This window comes from Porites lutea, chromosome 11 (genome assembly GCF_958299795.1).
Source record: "Porites lutea chromosome 11, jaPorLute2.1, whole genome shotgun sequence".
NCBI lineage: Eukaryota > Metazoa > Cnidaria > Anthozoa > Scleractinia > Poritidae > Porites > Porites lutea.
In genome coordinates this window covers 3,519,092-3,536,809 of record NC_133211.1, presented here as the reverse complement: position 1 = coordinate 3,536,809, position 17,718 = coordinate 3,519,092, and the positions used below count along the sequence as shown (strand labels likewise).

General features: G+C 40.2%; 2 protein-coding genes across 3 annotated transcripts; both read left to right on the top strand.

Annotated features, from left to right (window-relative positions):
• Positions 1 to 2,487: 2,487 nt before the first annotated feature.
• Positions 2,488 to 16,466, top strand: LOC140952849 (E3 ubiquitin-protein ligase TRIM71-like). Of its 2 annotated transcripts, XR_012167404.1 has the most exons (4): positions 2,488 to 2,576; positions 4,366 to 5,058; positions 5,557 to 7,202; positions 16,161 to 16,466. XR_012167404.1 is itself a non-coding variant. In XM_073402302.1 (3 exons), exons 2-3 carry the CDS (start codon positions 4,369 to 4,371, stop codon positions 6,274 to 6,276), a joined length of 1,410 nt encoding a protein of 469 aa, XP_073258403.1. In that variant the 5' UTR covers positions 2,488 to 2,576; positions 4,366 to 4,368; the 3' UTR covers positions 6,277 to 7,327. The 2 variants fall into 2 exon arrangements, 1 of the variants encoding a protein (XP_073258403.1); XM_073402302.1 differs by lacking the exon at positions 16,161 to 16,466 and having other exon boundaries at positions 5,557 to 7,327.
• LOC140952516 (E3 ubiquitin-protein ligase TRIM71-like) lies at positions 11,034 to 15,282 on the top strand. The gene is made up of 3 exons (XM_073401938.1): positions 11,034 to 11,239; positions 13,642 to 14,334; positions 14,508 to 15,282. Exons 2-3 carry the CDS (start codon positions 13,645 to 13,647, stop codon positions 15,225 to 15,227), a joined length of 1,410 nt encoding a protein of 469 aa, XP_073258039.1. The 5' UTR covers positions 11,034 to 11,239; positions 13,642 to 13,644; the 3' UTR covers positions 15,228 to 15,282.
• Positions 16,467 to 17,718: the final 1,252 nt, after the last annotated feature.

The following is a 17,718-nucleotide window of genomic DNA, read 5'->3' as shown; positions in this document are numbered from 1 at the left end:
ATGGTGTCTGTATATATTTTCTCTCAAGGGAATATTCAAGGGCAAACCAAAATTATGTTATTCTCGTCTCAACATCTGAAATCACACTAATTTTAAGTAGCGAGAACATACTGATAGATACATAAGGCATCTTAAAATCGACAGCAACAGAAACATAATGTATTTTTAAGACAGCGGAACGCATGCTATAGATGTAGTATGCTCTTTTCTAGTTTTGAAACAGTTATAATTAATTCCTATGCCTACCCATAGTTCGTAAAAAAAGACTGGTTATGAAAGGGGGCAAACGTCCCGGCGGGTTACTTGAATAACTGGGTTCTCAGAACACCTACCTCATTGTAGTCTATTCTGTGGTCAAATATAGACCCCATCCTAGTCACCTTTAGGAAAACGTAGTTTTCGCGATCCTAACTTAGTAACTTTCTGTTTATGCATCTACCTTATAAAGCCTTTTGACTAAGTCATCCCGAAATGAATTGACACAGTGGTTAAACTTAATGAACTAAAAATCTTCCTATTTTTAAATCCTTACCCACCTAAATTTTATGATCCCCCAAATCCCGAAAATGTGCGATGACATTCTAGTAACTCTAATGAAAATGCAACCCTATTATAGTCAATGCGACCTGATCCATTTGCCTATTACTTGGGCGTACCGCCGGGGGGGGGGGGGGGGGGGGGAGGCAAAAAACAATGCTTCTGTAGATTATGTTAGGGGCTGCCTGACAGTGCACAACCCTTTGTTTTCTGTTAACAGATTGTGAAGAATAAATTAATACGACGTTTTTACGTGTCAAGATCAAAATAATAGCAATGCTGTTGAACGTAATGCACCTCAAAGTCTACAAAAATATTTAGCAAAGGAGTCTACTAGCAACTCTACTCTAATACTGCTTTGACCTACCACTTCCTCGGGTTGGGGGGTGGTACTTCTGGGAATTCTTGGTGGGGGTGTGCCGCCCGATTCTCCAAATCCTTACCCCATTTCAGACCAAAAAAATTTCATTTTCCACACCCGTTTTCAGACCAGACCTCTAAAATCCATACCCATTTCCAGACCTGGCCTTTACGCAGAAATTATGTAATCATTTCTTTGATAAAAAGCGCAAACAAAAAAAAACATTTCTACAAATGCATTTTGAATTCGCATATTTCTACTTCTTTCTTATTCATTTGGAATTGAAACGATAAATTCGTTCACACACTCCAGTAATTCCCTCAAAAACCATACCCGATTCCAGACCAAAATGGGCAAAGTGTATACCCGTTTCAGACCAAAAATAGAATTAAACCCCTAAAGGAGATCAGACCAATCTGGGCGTGGCTCAGGGCTTTATTTTACCCCTAAGGAGAGAATATGAGAATATACCCCAACAAAGTATGGCGGCATTTCTACCCGTAAGCGAGACGACGAGCATCCCCGTCGCTTCCATAAAGGAATACCTCTTAGGGTAGTTAAAATAATACCAGAAGTTTACCGGGATCATGAAGGCTCCCTTCAATTCAGGATGTGTCTAGGTGGTGTTTACAATCGGCTATTTTACAAAGGTAGTATTTCCGATTACGATTACCCTGTTAATACTCGCAAATTTAGCCCCACGAAGGGCATTGAACAGGTTAAGCGTGCGTAATACATATCTGCTTTTCTTTATATTTGAAAGGGGTGACTGGGTGGTATTGTCCAAAGTCTATTTTTTTTTCTTCGTTTGCCAAATTTCGCGATTCCTGAAAGCTTCAAGTCAAACTTTCGTAAATGCACGTCATTTTTCCGAACAAAGCTGGACTGTATTACATAATCGGGACAATCAACCCAGCATCCAACCTGCGATCAGGCGTTCTCACAGGCTACCCAACCACCAGCCCTCACCCTCAGGGAAAAGCGCCCTGGGGACGAGGTTGGCTCTCTCCCCGTCGGATGTCGCATTTTCTCGATCTCTCTCGCGTTGGGAGTGATTTTCACGCGCGTTCGCGTTTCGCTCGCTCTACTATCCCAGAGGAAAATTGGGGGACTACTCGCAGTCTAATTTGCGAAAGATGGCTGTTGTGCAGATAGCCTCTACGCGGAAGTATCAAATGTAATTCTACCATCGCTCAAGCAAAAACTTTAGTAAATGGACATCAAACAACTTTTAGTATTCAGTCATTGGTCCTGTCAGGAGTATCTCTACACATTTCAGCTTAAAATTAAACTGTAAAAACGTCACAAGGGGGGCCCCACAAGGGTGGTGTAAGGGCACTATTATTGGAGAGGAAATTTGATAATAATGGGGCAAAATATTCCTGTGCCCCTAATGGAAAAACCTAAATACGTGAGATAAGCATAACCTTTTCCTCTCATGCAAGGAATTACATCCAGTGATATCACGTGAATGGGCTCAGGTTTTCCTGAAAAGTATGTATGATTTATACCCCATCCCCTCCCCAACAGATGCGAAACTGGGTCTGATTAAGTATAAGCGTTGAGATCTGACTAGAGTTCATTCAAAGGCGGAAATGCTGTGCTGTTCATACGTGACTGATCCTTATTGTAAGAGTTGCAGCAATTATATTCTATTGACTTACTTGCTTCACTGAAGGTATGTTACAATTTACTTATGAATATATGCTAAGATCAGGCTTATTGTTTTAAGACAAAACAGAGGCCATGATGTTTAGATTCGCTCAAGTTCAATGCTCTCTGAGTGAATTTAATATGGAGGCATGAAACCATTAGGAAAGTAGGGAGTCTGCGGATGAAATTCTATGATTTGACCATTCCAAAACAATCTCCTTCACAGTATTTTGTTCTCTTACTAAAGTGTCATTTTAAAGAGGTTGAATTTTTCTGGGATTGATTTTCGTAGACGGTTATTAAAGATTTTTCATTCTTTGAACACTGAAATACCGGAAAATTAAAAAAAATTATGACAATGAATACCAAGTCAGCATCTCGGTATCTTCCGCGGCATTTCGATCGTTTTATAATGGCCGATAACTTCTGCTGGGGCTTCTGTGGACACGCAGGTGTTTAGATATCTTACTCCAGCCAGATAGTTAAACATATATTTGACACAGATTGAATCTAAAGTTTTAACCCTGACGTTATTTGTTCTTAGGACGTCTTATAACCCTGTTTGCCCGGCAGGAAATATTTTCATGATCATGATTTGATGATAGAAAGTCTAGCTTCAAGTATTTAATAAATTCGTGGGTAATTTTGGCAACAGTCAGAACAGTAGAACATGGGAAACGCAAACAGTTCCAAACATGTCTTTTGCAGTAGTAATTTGGGAATGAAATTCGCTCAAATTTCCGCAAGCTTTAGCTATTTGCGGTCAAAATGGTTGCCCATAATAAGACCTCAGAAATCGTGTGTTATGTGTTATGTGAGGCTTGGACTGATGACTCATTGATAACGTCTTTCCGTTGGGTCACAGGTTTATGACCGATGATCACTAAATATAATCTGTTGCTGAGACTCAGCTGGCTCCCCATTAAACCAAAATGAAAAAAGCCCGCTCGATACAAAAAGCTTCCGCACAGTTGAAATTTATTCTGGGGGTTAGAGTGGCTATCTTGAGTTGGTCCTGTTTGACTGGTCTATCCGGTTTAACCGGAACTTAGACTTTCACTTTCACAATTGGGGTAATCTCGGACGTATAAATCTGTGATCTCTCTCTCTTTTTTCCCCAACAAAACTGTGTACTCCGTGTGTCAGTCGAATCGTCTTTTTTTTTCTCTTTTTTTAAATCTCGTTTCATTTTAGATGTATTGTATCTCTCTGGGCTACTGCCAATGCCAGTGATGACTCTACTTGTAAAAAGAAAGCGAATGCACTTGTCAAAAAAGTTTAAATCACTTTAAAACTGGCGAGTCAGAATTTAAATGTGACTGCCATAACTTTCTTCTAAGACTCTTGCGGCTCGTTTTGCTTTGGCGGTTCATTTTGCTCATTTTTCGAAAAGGAGAGCTTGCTCGCAGGCTACTTTTAAAGCTACCGGAAGCGGTGTAACATTTATTGTTTTTGTTGTTGTTGTTGTTGTTTTCTTTGCCCCCTAACATGGCTACCATGACGTCACGCGAAAATCCTTTTTATGAAATCATTAGAGACGTCATATGTGGATAGCCTTTTTTACGCCGACCTCGTTCTCCCTAGTACATAAAAAATCGGTACAATATATGATACCCCATCCCCACTGAGATAGCATCCTTTCAATCAGTCAATTAATATGGCCGGTAAAAGGAATCACTGATTTGCAGTGTTGTGGACGCAGGTCATGTTCCTTAATCCTTTATGTTAGAATTTTCCTGTTCCCCCAATGTACAGTAACATTGCTGCAATTATAAGGCCGGAATCTTATAAACGACTCGTTGCTATTCATCCAGGCAATGGCGACATCTCAGGGACTCGAGTGTCCAGTCTGTTGTGAAAGTTTTGATGGCCAAGACGTCAGCCCTCGTATGCTGAGTTGTGGTCACAGCTTTTGTACCGGCTGCCTGGAGCGGTTACTCGCTACAGATGACAAAATTATCTGCCCAACCTGCAGAAATGAAGTTAACGTACCTCAGGCTGGAGTGGTAGGATTGCCAAAGAATTGGGCATTGTTAAGCCTCATTGTACCTGATCATGAAGGTGTTGATGGTTTGCCCATTTGTGAATTTTGCGAAAATAAGCATCCTGCGAACTCTTATTGCTTGGACTGTGAAGAGGACATGTGCAAGATTGCAGCTGGATTTCACACTCGTAACAAGACCAGTCGTGGCCATCGTATTGTCTCCTTGGAACCGTCCGCTGTATCTGTAAAGTGCTCGAAACATGACGAGCAATTCCGTTTATTTGATGTCAAGCGTAATTGCATGATCTGTAGGAGCTGCTTTACCAGTTTCCAGGGTCGCGATATTGTGTCTCTACACGAGGCCGGTTCGAAATGTAAAGAGAAATTGGAACAACTTGCCACTAAAGCTAGATCTAGGGCTGAGGTTATCAAAGGCGTGGAGGAAGGTGTAAGGGATGTGAGTCTTGATGTGAAAGCGTCTTGCGACGAACAGCGTGCTCGAATTGAAAGTGTATTCGAAGAGGTACGTCTTGTTCATATTTATTTAAACCGTCAAGTTTTTTTTCACTGAGCCGAACTTAACTTCGGGTTATGAGCTTTAAAGGAGGTCTTACTCTTTTCTCGGTCTTTAATTAAAGAGTCATTCCCCAACATCATAGTTATTAGAGGAGACTGGTTATGAAAAGCGGCAAACATCAATGATAAAAACAACAGTGCTGCAGTTTATGTTAGAAGCACCCTGAAAGTGCACAATCCTTTGTTTTCTGTTGGCAAATTGTTACGGAATAAATTAATGCAACGTTTTTATTGGTCAATACAATCAAAATGATAAGAATTCTTTTGAACGTTGTGCACTTTCAGGTCCACAAAAACATATAACAAAGGGGTCTGACGGGTTTCATAACCATTCCACTCAATTAACTATGCCAACATCTATGATTTCCCACACAACCAGTTAGGATTTTCTCCCTAGACAGATTTCTAGAATATTATTATCGGTTTTATACTAATTGTCTTACAGCTTCGTACTGCCATCGAAACAAGGGAGAAAATTTTGCTGAATGAGTTGCAACAAGTACACAATAGGAAGACGCTTATCCTGACAGAGCAGCGGAACCACCTACGCGAATATCAAGAAAATATAGAGAGTTCCGTCAAAGATGTTTTGTCGACCATCCAATCATTGGACAATGCCAATCTCCTTGACGCCAGCTCCAATTTAGAGTCCAGGCTCGTTGATGTAGAGAAACAATCCTTCATGCTTGAGCCTGAGGCACAATGTGTTCCGGAGTTTAACCTTAATCGTCGTAGATTGCAATACTTGCAGGACGATGTCAACAGTTTGGGTACAGTCAGCGATAAGTCTACCTGTGCAGAAACCACCACTGCTTGTGGCTCAGGACTGGAGCGCGCAAAACGAGGAGAGGAGGAATCTTTCACCATCAATGCTTTTGACGCTCAAGGTGTCCAACGTAACGTGGGTGGAGATGCTTTTGCAGTAGAGCTTAAAAGCGGATCAGGAGAGAAAATCAGAGTGAATGTTAGGGACCAAAAAAATGGTAGTTACGTGGTTACTTACACTATTCCTTCAGGTGCTAAACGAGTTGATTACACATTGAGCGTGCGTTTGCGAGGTGCTCACATTAAAGGCAGCCCTTTCACTGTGCACATAGCATCATCACTACGCTGCAAAACTTACAAAGCGCTGTCAAATGCAGCTAGTAAACTCACTCCGCGTTGAGGAATCTTTTAGCATATTTTTACCAGCTATCAATTGATTTATGAAATTAAAAACCCTAAAATATACTCAGATATTTATACAGCACATCAACCAACATCCAAAGTTAGGATGGTAATTCCAGAATTGCATTATATAACCTCAAAAAACTGGAAAAAAACTACTCTTACCGATATTTCGTCTTTAGTAAAAGACTTCGTCAGGGCAACAAATATTTTTTACCTGTATATTCATATACCATTGCCATCCAACCAGAGTGCTTCCTTTTTTATATAGTAATAATAGACAAGAATTTTGTTTTTCATTGTAAACAATATAAGGATTTTACCTTCATCTTGGTCCTACCCTGCGAGCAGAGGAAATTCCATCTTCCTAGATGGGTCAGGAAGAAGGGGGCCTTGACCTCTTTCCCAATTATCTAGCAATTAACAAAGAGCCTCTACTCACAGGGTATCTCCGTCCATGAAAACGCGAAAAAGAGCTTAGCAGTTATCCAGCCATCGCGAACTCGGTGATGGTTGGACAATAAGGCAGTATATGATTATACTAATAATGCAATTGGAAGATAGTTCCAGGCTTCAGAGGTTATACATCGCTTTATTGCTACAGTTCCGTTTCGTATCATGGCCTGACACTCATCAGGCAATTTTAGCGAATGACCGTTAATTTTACATGCTGACAATTTATACTGCGTTGCCAAATTATTGCTCCTGAAAAGTTGAACACTCTAGAAAAATTATTCTTTATGATTATACCATATACATTCATCTAACCTCCTTTTACTTCAAAAGTAAAACAGTTCCAAGTCCCAGGCCGCGATTTATCTTAGCCGAATGAATGCGGAGATGGTGTTGGTAGTAACATTGTGGTTAGAACGATTTTTTTACCCAGCATAGACATAATACAGACTAAATTGTTTCAATTGGAAGGTTGGTATAACTTGTTTAGCCTATAGTATAATTGCAGTCTAGCAATACTGTATAAGCAATAAAACAATCAGTTCTGCCATCACTTAGTGTAAGCCTTAAACGCCAATAACTAATATATGTATATTGATGATCAGTATTGTTCCACTTCCAAAGTCAATTATAGGAAATGGAATAAAGTTCTAGCGGCGACTTAACCAAATTAACTTGATTGTTCTGAAACTGTAATAACGAGCATAAATCAGTTGCTTTCAAGATAGGACGGCGGATTGGATGCACTGGGTACACCATCCAACCACCCTCCCCCTCCTCCCTCCCATGTAAGAAATGAATTGGCCAGCCCCAGGTCTATTTGCGAGAGAAGACTTGCACCGGCCAAGGCACTGACTGAAAGGCGGAAGTGGTGTTGACACTGAAATCGTGCTTATAAAAAGTGTCTACACTCATCATATTGACTTATTTGCTTCTTTAAAGGTAAGTAGAGGTTTTATAGGATATAATATAAATCTGAGCTATATCGAAAATAGACTTTCCAGAGAAGACGGTGGTCAAGCTACGCCATATATATATGCTATATTTCCGCCAGAGTGAAACTAACAATCAGCGATTGATTAAATTTTAATACACTTTCTCTTCCAGAGTTGAATATGGCACATAAAATGTAGTTCTAAGTTTCAAATCAGTCTACAAAGACCCATGGTGTGTGCATTCAATTATATTTGAATTTCAGTCAGCATGTGATATAACTGATATAGAACGGTTATTGCTCCTGCATATAAATAAGACATAAGAAATTATTGTTTCTTGAATCCACCATGCATCTTGGTTACTCTCGCATAGAAGCGGTTAAAAGTTAAACTATGATTATAAAACGTCACCATTTCCCAGTGGATTTCAGTGGATCGCCTCATCTGTTTCGAGTCTGTTTTTAAATTCTGGATTACGCGTATCGTAAGGCTACGTGCAAACGGTCGCAACAACTCCCAACAATGTTGGGAGATGTAGGCCAACAATGTTGCGTCCATTTGCACGCAGCCTAAGGAACAAGTTATTCTGGGCAATGCGATATGCAACTGTGTCACGCAGGTGTGGACATTTTCGTAATTAGTCGGCTCCGCACGAAAGCGCCCGATATCAAAACGACAACTTTCGTAGATCGATCATTCCCGTTCCTCGATCAAGAAGTGCTGAGCGTTCATTGTGCCCAAAGCTTTTGATGTTATTGTTTTTGACTCGTCCAGGCGATAAACACGTAGTGAACCTGACGAAAAGATCAGCAATTGCTCTTCGACTCCCAAGCTGGTCCAAGCTCACGATTTTTTTATCTTTTCTCACCACAAGACTCCCAGTCAAATGGTGTTTAGGAAGATATCATTCTGAAATGAAATGTTTCTTTGTTCAATGAAAATGGAAATGTTTACTGCTGCTGAATCGTAGTTGATTGTATAACGCCGTCAGCAAGAGACTTCGCGACGGTTTTGCGAGACACTTGTTGGGGACATGTTCTTCAAATTTGACTAAACGAGTCAAAGTACGGCTTTGCAAGTTCATTATCAGCTTTCATTTCTAAAATAATTAATTCACAAGTTAGCCATAGGTACCCTTTGATTCTACTTCGTATCGTATCGTATACATCAATATTCTACTCAATTTCAATAGTAAATTGATGTATTTACACTTATAGCTCATAACTTAGCACTAATAACACTTTTACACTTAGCAAATAACTATACCCCTTCGACATACCCTGCTTCGCTTCAATTATATTATACCGTAAAAATTCCAAAATAAGCCCCCGGGTTTATATTTTTTAAAGGCCCTTTTTAAGGAGGTTTTTTTGGAGAGGCTTATATTCGAAGGAGCTTATTTATACGGAGGGAAATTTGCGTTTCAAAATCGATTGGACTAGCTTAGAGTTGGAAGGAAATGCATGTTATTAATTAGAAAGACGTTTTTACTGAAACTCGCCATGAGGACGTAGATCGTTCTAAAAACCGTCATGACTGACCGTTGTGTGCAAGTACTTTGTCTAATATGGACCGAAAAAATCCAACCAAGAGTGAAGAGTGAACTACGCAAACAGCCAATACTGTGACACTCATTTGGCATAAGTAATAGTTCTTTGGCAAATAAAAACAATCATGTGTTACTGTACCGTTCTTGTTTTGTTTCATTTTTCATTTGCATGAGGGCAATTTCCAGGTACAACCCCTCGGGGGCTTATATTATGGAGGATTTTTTGCGTTACGAGTTTGGGGGGCGGGGCATATATTTGGAGGGGCTTATTTTCGGAATTTTACGGTACTTCAATTCTGTGCACTTTACAGCACTGACTTCATTTTCCATGCGACATGCTTGCAATCCACCCGTTAAAAATAGATTTTAAAACCAGTTTTCTGCTGGAAATCGCGTGCGTTTAAATCCAATTATTTTGTGTCCCAGCAAATACAGTTCACCCAAAGCTAGACTTCGTCAACATCAATAACTGACTTAATATGTAAAGGAACGTGGAGCATAAATAAGTTTTATTTCTGAAAGAAATAAATGGTTTTATGCTGAATGTGACTGATCAATATTGTATTTCTCCACCTACTAGCAAAGGAGGGTTTTCCTGTCTTCCTTTACCCTGTTCTTGAAAGGCCGATTAGAGCTAATCCAGGATTAAAAGTTCTTCCACTTTTTTGTATTTACCTTCATATGCATTGCTAAGAGTAGCATCATTATTATATCTCTTATTTTGTAAGCTTGGGTTACATGTTCTTAGACAGGAAAACCGTGCCTAAAATTTGGCTTAATCTTGGCCCTAGGTACCAGAATTTTTTTCGCGCACGTGTGCTTGGATGCTTTTGAGGCGTCCGACGAAGAGCGAACCAACGGGTGGTAATTCTGGCTTGAAGGAAAAGAAGTGGAACTTTACCCTTTGTCTATATTATGCAGTTTCTAAGTGTTTCCTTTTTTCTTTTCACAGCACAATGGCATTCTGCCCAAGTACCCGAATCTCCTATCTGTCGTGAGCTTTATGATCATCAAAATCTTTTCCCTCGTCTTCTCAGTTCCTTCTGTTCCAGCTGCCTAGAGAACTTACTCAAAAATAATTCCATTTCTTGCCCAGACTGCAGAAAAACAGGGTCTATTCCCACTGGTGTCGCAGGACTGACATCATGGAGTTTGCGGTATTTGAAGCGCAAATTTTTCAGAACAAATCCATCTTTTTGTTGTTTTTAACTAATGTCCTTGGCTTTGATTGGTTATAGCTTCATGACGCAATCACGACCAAAGAACAAGAACTGATAAATGAGTTGGAAACGCCATACAGCAAAAAGGCAGCCATCCTCACAGAGCAACGAGACGTTTTGGGCAACTGTCAAGACTGTATAAAGGCTTGAAACAGGCTAACATCCAACCTGCGATCAGACGTTCTCGCAGCCTACTCAACCACCAGCCCTCACCCTCAGGGAAAAGCGCCCTGGGGACGAGGTTGGCTCTCTACCCGTCGCGTGTCGCCTTTTCTCACCCTGGGTGGTTTTCACGCGCGGTCGCGTTTCGCTCGCTCTACTATCCCTGAGGAAAAATGAGGGACTTTGCGAAAGATGGCTGTTGTGCAGATAGCCTCTACGCGGAAGTATCAAATGTAATTCTACCAGCTTAAAAAGTAAAAACGGCCCAAGGGTGGCCCCGCAAGGGTGGTGTAAGGGCAGTATTATTCAGTGGAGGAAATTTGATAATAACGGGGCAAAACATTCCTGTGCCTCTGATGGAAAAACCTTAATATATTAGATAAGCAGAACCTTTCCCTCCTATGCAAGGAAATCACATCCAGTGATATCACGTGAATGGGCTCAGGTTTTCCTGAAAATTATGTATGATTTATACCCCATCCCCTCCCCAACAGATGCGAAACTGGGTCTGATTAAGTATACGCGTTGAGATCTGACTAGAGTTCATTTAAAGGCGGAAGTGTTGTGCTGTTTATACGTGACTGATCCTTATTGTAAGAGTTGCAGCAATTATATTCTATTGACTTACTTGCTTCACTGAAGGTATGTTACAATTTACTTATGAATATATGCTAAGATCAGGCTTATTGTCTTAAGACAAAACAGAGGCCATGATGTCTAGATTCGCTCAAGTTTTAGCTCTCTGAGTGAATTTAATATGAAGGTATGAAACCATTAAGAAAGTCGGGAGTCTGCGGATGAAATTCTATGATTTGACCATCCCAAAATAATCTCTTTCACAGTATTTTGTTGTCTTATTAAAGCATTATTTTGAAGAGGTTGAATTTTTCTGGGACTGATTTCGCAGAAGGCTTTTAAAGATTTATCATTCTTTGAACAAAAGCCGGAAAATCAAAAAAACAATCAGGGGCACCCAACGAGAATATAGTTCAAAACCACTTAAACATAGCATTGTTGAATGTATTTTACTGGCATTTAAACAGTAGATATAGGCTTATTTTAATCCCCTAATTTTTCATCTGTTCGGATTTCCTAGCTGAAAGTCTAGTGATCCGAAAATTATATTGATCAAAACTTACCTTTTCGAAAATTTCAGCCAGAAAAAAGGCTCCCGAAAATTCTAGGCGACCTTTTAAGGGTAAAAATCCGTTAAAAATAGGCAATTATACCATTTTTTTAGATGTTCGAAAGTTCTAGAAAAGGCAGGCAAGCAAGAAATTTTACAACAATTGTTCCGAAAATTCTAGATCTCATATTGTCTTCCGAACAGATATTTTCCGAAAATTGTCGTTGGGTGCCCCTGAACAATGAGAATAAATATCAAGCGGTCAGCATCTCGACATGTTCCAGCATTTCGATCGTTTTATATTGGCCGATAACTTCTGCTGAGGTTTCTGTGGACACGCAGGTGTATAGATATCTTACTCCAACCGGATAGTTAAACATATATTTGACACACTGAATTTAAAGTTTTTTAAGTACCCTGACGTTATTCGTTCTCATCACGTCTTTTAACCCTGTTTGCCCGGTAGGAAATATTTTCATGACCACGATTTGATGATAGAAAGTCTAGCTTCAAGTATTTAATAAATTTGTAGGTAATTTTGGCAACAGTAGAACATGGGAAACGCAAACATATCTTTTGCAGTAGTAATTTGGGAATGAAATTCGCTCAAATTTCCGCAAGCTTTAGGTATTTGCGGTCAAAATGGTTGCCCATAATAAGACCTCAAAAACACTCCAAGAATCGTATCGTGTATTATGTGTCATGTGAAGCTTGAACTGATGACTCATTGATAACGTCATTCCGTTGGGTCACAGGTTTATGACCGATGATCACTAAATATAATCTGTTGCTGAGACTCAGCTGGCTCCCCATTAAACCCGGCAAAATGAAAAAAGGCCACTCGATGCAAAATCTTCCGCACAGTTGAAATTTGTTCTGGGGGATAGAGTGGCTATCCTCTTGAGTTGCTCCTGTTTGACTGGTCTATCCGGTTTAACCGGAACTTAGCTTTTCACTTTCACAACTGCGGTAATCCCTGACGTATAAATCTCACTCTCTTTTTTTTCGTCAACAAAACTGCGTACTTCGTGTGTCAGTCGTATCATGTTTTTTTTTTATCTCGTTTCATTCTAGATGTATTGTTGCTCTCTGGGCTACGGCCAATGCCAATGATGACTCTACTTGCAAAAAGAAAACGAACGCACTTGTCAAAAAAAAATTGAATCACTTTCAAACTGGCGTGTCAGAATTTTAATGCGAACTTTTTAGTAATAGTTTTCTTCTAGCTTTCGCGGTTCATTTTGTTCATCTCTCGAAAAGGAGAGCTTGCTCACAGGCTACATTTAAAACTACCGGAAGCGGAGTCACATTTATCGTTTTTGTTGTTGTTGTTGTTTTCTTTGTCCCCTAACAGGGTTACAATGACGTCACGCGAAAATCCTTTTTTATGAAATCATTAGTGACGTCTTATGTGGGTAGCCTCTTTTACCCCGACCTCGTTCCTAGGATTCTCTCTCTCTGAGCGAGAATCCTGGGAACGAGTTTACTTTATTCATGAGAGTACCATTAAAGGTGTCGGCCAATGATCTTGGCCTCGTTCCAAAGAAGGTAGTGCACAGTAACTTGTTAAGCTCTGAGTGCATGAACGCCGTATGTTTCATTAATTAATGGGGGATGAGACGGTAAAATATCGAAAAAGAATGCCCAAAATGTTAAATTTGGGGACAAAAAATCTCTGCCCTCCCTAGAACATAAAAAATCAGTACACTATATGATACCCCATCCCCACTGAGATAGCATCCTTTCAATCAGTCAATTAATCTGGCTGGTAAAAGGAATCACTGATTTGCAGTGTTCTGGACGCAGGTCATGTCCCTTAATCCTTTGTGCTAGAATTTTCCTGTTACCCCAATGTACAGTAACATTGCTGCAATTATAAGGCCGGAATCTTATGAACGACTCTTTGCTATTCATCCAGGCAATGGCGACATCACAGGGACTCGAGTGTCCACTCTGCTGCGAAAGTTTTGATGGCCAAGACGTCAGCCCTCGTATGCTGAGTTGTGGTCACAGCTTTTGCACAAGCTGCCTGGAGCGGTTACTCCCTACAGATGACAAAATTACCTGCCCAACCTGCAGAAATGAAGTTAACGTACCTCAGGCTGGAGTGGTAGGATTGCCAAAGAATTGGGCATTGTTAAGCCTCATTGTACCTGATCATGAAGGTGTTGATGGTTTGCCCATTTGTGAATTTTGCGAAAATAAGCATCCTGCGAACTCTTATTGCTTGGACTGTGAAGAGGACATGTGCAAGATTGCAGCTGGATTTCACACTCGTAACAAGACCAGTCGTGGCCATCGTATTGTCTCCTTGGAACCGTCCGCTGTATCTGTAAAGTGCTCGAAACATGACGAGCAATTCTGTTTATTTGATGTCAAGCGTAATTGTATGATCTGTAGGAGCTGCTTTACCGGTTTCCGGGGTCGCCAAGTTGTGTCTCTGGCCGAAGCCGGTTCGAAATGTAAAGAGAAATTGGAAGGACTTGCCACTAAAGCCAGATCTAGAGCTGAGGTAATCAAAGCCGCAGAAGAAGGTGTAAAGGATGCGAGTCTTGATGTCAAAGCGTCTTGCGAGGAAGAGCGTGCTCGAATTGAAAGTGTATTCAAAGAGGTACGTCTTTGCCTCAATTGTTTTTTTCGTTGAACCGATCTTAACCTCGGTTGATGAGCTTTAAATGAGGTCTTACTCTTTCCCCGGCAATGATATCACACAACCGCTTAGGATTTGTTCCCTAGATAGATTTCTAGAATATTATTATCGGTTTTATACTAATTGTCTTACAGCTTCGCACTGCCATCGAAACAAGAGAGAAAATTTTGCTGAATGAGTTGCAACAAGTACACAATAGGAAGACGCTTATCCTGACAGAGCAGCGGAACCGCCTACGCGAATATCAAGAAAATATAGAGAGTACCGTCAAAGATGTTTTGTCGACCATCCAATCATTGGACAATGCCAATCTCCTTGATGCCAGCTCCAATTTAGAGTCCACGCTCGTTGCCATAGAAAAGCAATCCTTCATGCTTGAGCCTGAGGCACAATGTATTCCGGAGTTTAACCTTAATCGTCGTAGACTGCAATACTTGCAGGACTGTGTCAACAGGTTCGGTAGAGTCAGCGATAAGTCGACCTGTGCAGAAACCACCACTGCTTGTGGCTCAGGACTGGAGCGCGCAAAACGAGGAGAGGAGGAATCTTTCACTATCATTGCTTTTGACGCTCAAGGTCTCCAACGTACCGTGGGTGGAGACGCTTTTGCAGTAGAGCTTAAAAGGGGATCACGAGAGAAAGTTAGAGTGAATGTTAGGGACGAAAAAAATGGTAGTTACGTAGTTACTTACACTATTCCTTCAGGTGCTAAACGAGTTGATTTCACATTGAGCGTGCGTTTGCGAGGTGTTCACATCCAAGGCAGCCCTTTTGCTGTACATATAGCATCATCACTACGCGGCAAGACTTGCAAAGCGTTTTCGAATGTAGCTAGTAAACTCACTCAGCGTTGAGCAATCTTTTAGCATATTTTTATCAGTTATCAATTGGTTTGTGACATTAAATACCCAAAATATACTCAGATATTTTTACAGCACATCAACCAACATCCAAGTCAAGATGGTAACTCCAGAACTGCATTATATAACCCCCCAAAACTGGAAAAAACTACTCTTGCCGGTATTTCGTCTTTTATAGTAAAAGACTTTGTCAGGGCAACGGATATTTTTTACATGTATATTCATATATATTTATATACCACTGTCGTCCAACTAGAGTGCTTCCTTTTTTTATATAGTAATCATAGACAAGCATTTTGTTTTTCACAGTAAACAATGTAAGGATTGTACCTTCATCTCGGTCCTACCCTGCGAGCAGAAGCCATTCGATCTTCCTAGATGGGTCAGGAAGAGGGGGTCCTTACCTCTTTCCCAGTTATCTAGGAATTAACAAAGGACCTCTACACAGGGTATCTCCGTCCACGAAAACGCGAGGAAGAGCCTAGCAATTATCCAGCCATCGCGAGCTCGGTGATGCTTGGACAATAAGACATATATATGATTATACTAATAATGCAATTGGAAGATAGTTCCAGGCTTCAGAGGTTATACATCGCTTTATTGCTACAGCTCTGTTTCGTATCATGGCCTAAAGGGGACCACACTCATCAGGTAATTTTAGCGAGTGACCGTTAATTTTACATGCTGACAATATGTACTGCGTTGCCAAATTATTGCTCCTGAAAAGTTGAACACTCTAGAAAAATTATTCTTTATGATTATACCATATACATTCATCTAACCTCCTTTTACTTCAAAAGTAAAACAGTTCCAAGTCCCAGGCCGCGATTTATCTTAGCCGAATGAATGCGGAGATAGTGTTGGTAGTAACATTGTGGTTAGAAGGATTTTTTTACCCAGCATAGACATTATCAACATTATTGGAAGGTTGGTATAGCTTGTTTAGCCTATAGTATAATTGCAGTCTAGCAATACTGTATAAGCAATAAAACAATCAGTTCTGCCATCACTCAGTGTAAGGCTAAAAGCCAATAACTAATATATGTATATTGATGATCAGTATTGTTCCCCTTCCAAAGTCAATTATAAGAAATGGAATAAAGTTCTAGCGGCGACTTAACCAAATTTAACTTGATTGTTCTGAAACTGCAATAACGAGCATAAATCAGTTGCTTTCAAGATAGGATGGCGGATTGGATGCACTAGGTACACCATCCAACCACCCTTCCTCTCCTCCCTCCCATGTAAGAAATGAATTGGCCAGCCCTAGGCCTATTTGCGAGAGTAGACTTGCACCGGCCAAGGCACCGACTGAAAGGCGGAAGTGGTGTTGGCAGTAAAATCGTGCTTGCATAAAGTGTCTTGACTCATCATATTGACTTATTTGTTTCTTTAAAGGTAAGTAAAGGTTTTATAAGATATAAATCTGAGCTATATCGAAAATAGCCTTTCCAAGAAAGACAGTAGTCAAGCTACGCCATATATATATATATATATACTATATTTCCGCCAGAGTGAAACTAACCATCAGCGATTGATATATTTTAATATACTTTCACTTCCAGGGCTAAATATGGGATATAAAATGTAGTTCTAAGTTTCAAATCAGTCCACGAAGACCCATGGTGTGTGCATTCAAATATATTTTAATTTCAGTCAGCATGTAATATAACTATACCTGGATTTTTGAAAACCGGGTTAGCAAAAACTTCAACTCATTCTAGTACATGGCAATTTAAAGCAATAAAACTCGGTCAAAGGCCGATTAAAAGCCTTTATCTGACGCCAGGCAGTAAGTTCATGGTCCTTAGAAGCACTCCAACGAGTCTAAATTTAAAATGACGCAAATTTTAGAACATTTATTCAGTAATCCGACTTCGCGAAGTTTCAAACCGGTGTCATTTCAGTCTAGAAAGTTTTAAGTTGAGTGATCTACAGCAAAGGAGTGCCTGGTTAAGGCTTACATAACAACTTAAATAGTTAGCAAAACACTACTTTTTTCGCGGTTCGATAAACGACAGGATTTGGTATGGAATAGACAGCAAACTGAATGAAACATAGTGCACGAAAGTGCAAAGTACAAAAAACATACTGATTCGCGCAAGGAAAAATTAAATGGAAAAAAAATCATGCCAATTAATCCTAATTCATAAAAGGAATTTGGTAACGGAAAAAAATTCCTGCGGCTCGAAAATTCCCCTTCCCCCCATAACTTTTCGAATGGTCCATCCCTTAGTGGTCACCTTAGAAAAGCGAACAGTATCGTACCTTTCTGTCTCTGCCCGGATCAGGGTGATTGATCCGTTTAGCCAAATGAAATGAGAATATAATACGATATTGGACGATGCAGACTCTGCGAATCGTAATGACTTTGTCCCATCTCAGAGCTTTATATGATGCTCTCCGGGAAACTTTTTTAAAGGTGACCAATATCTAAAACTTAACTGCTAAACGGCACCGAAACAAGCTTTAGGGGCGCACTGAT

What these genes read in the sequence shown, in the direction of transcription:
- LOC140952849 (XM_073402302.1), top strand. Translation starts at nt 4,369, where the DNA reads ATGGCGACATCTCAGGGACTCGAGTGTCCAGTCTGTTGTGAAAGTTTT. An exon ending in TTGAAAGTGTATTCGAAGAG is followed by an intron (nt 5,059 to 5,556) that starts GTACGTCTTGTT and finishes ATTGTCTTACAG; the next exon opens with CTTCGTACTGCCATCGAAAC.
- LOC140952516 (XM_073401938.1), top strand. Translation starts at nt 13,645, where the DNA reads ATGGCGACATCACAGGGACTCGAGTGTCCACTCTGCTGCGAAAGTTTT. An exon ending in TTGAAAGTGTATTCAAAGAG is followed by an intron (nt 14,335 to 14,507) that starts GTACGTCTTTGC and finishes ATTGTCTTACAG; the next exon opens with CTTCGCACTGCCATCGAAAC.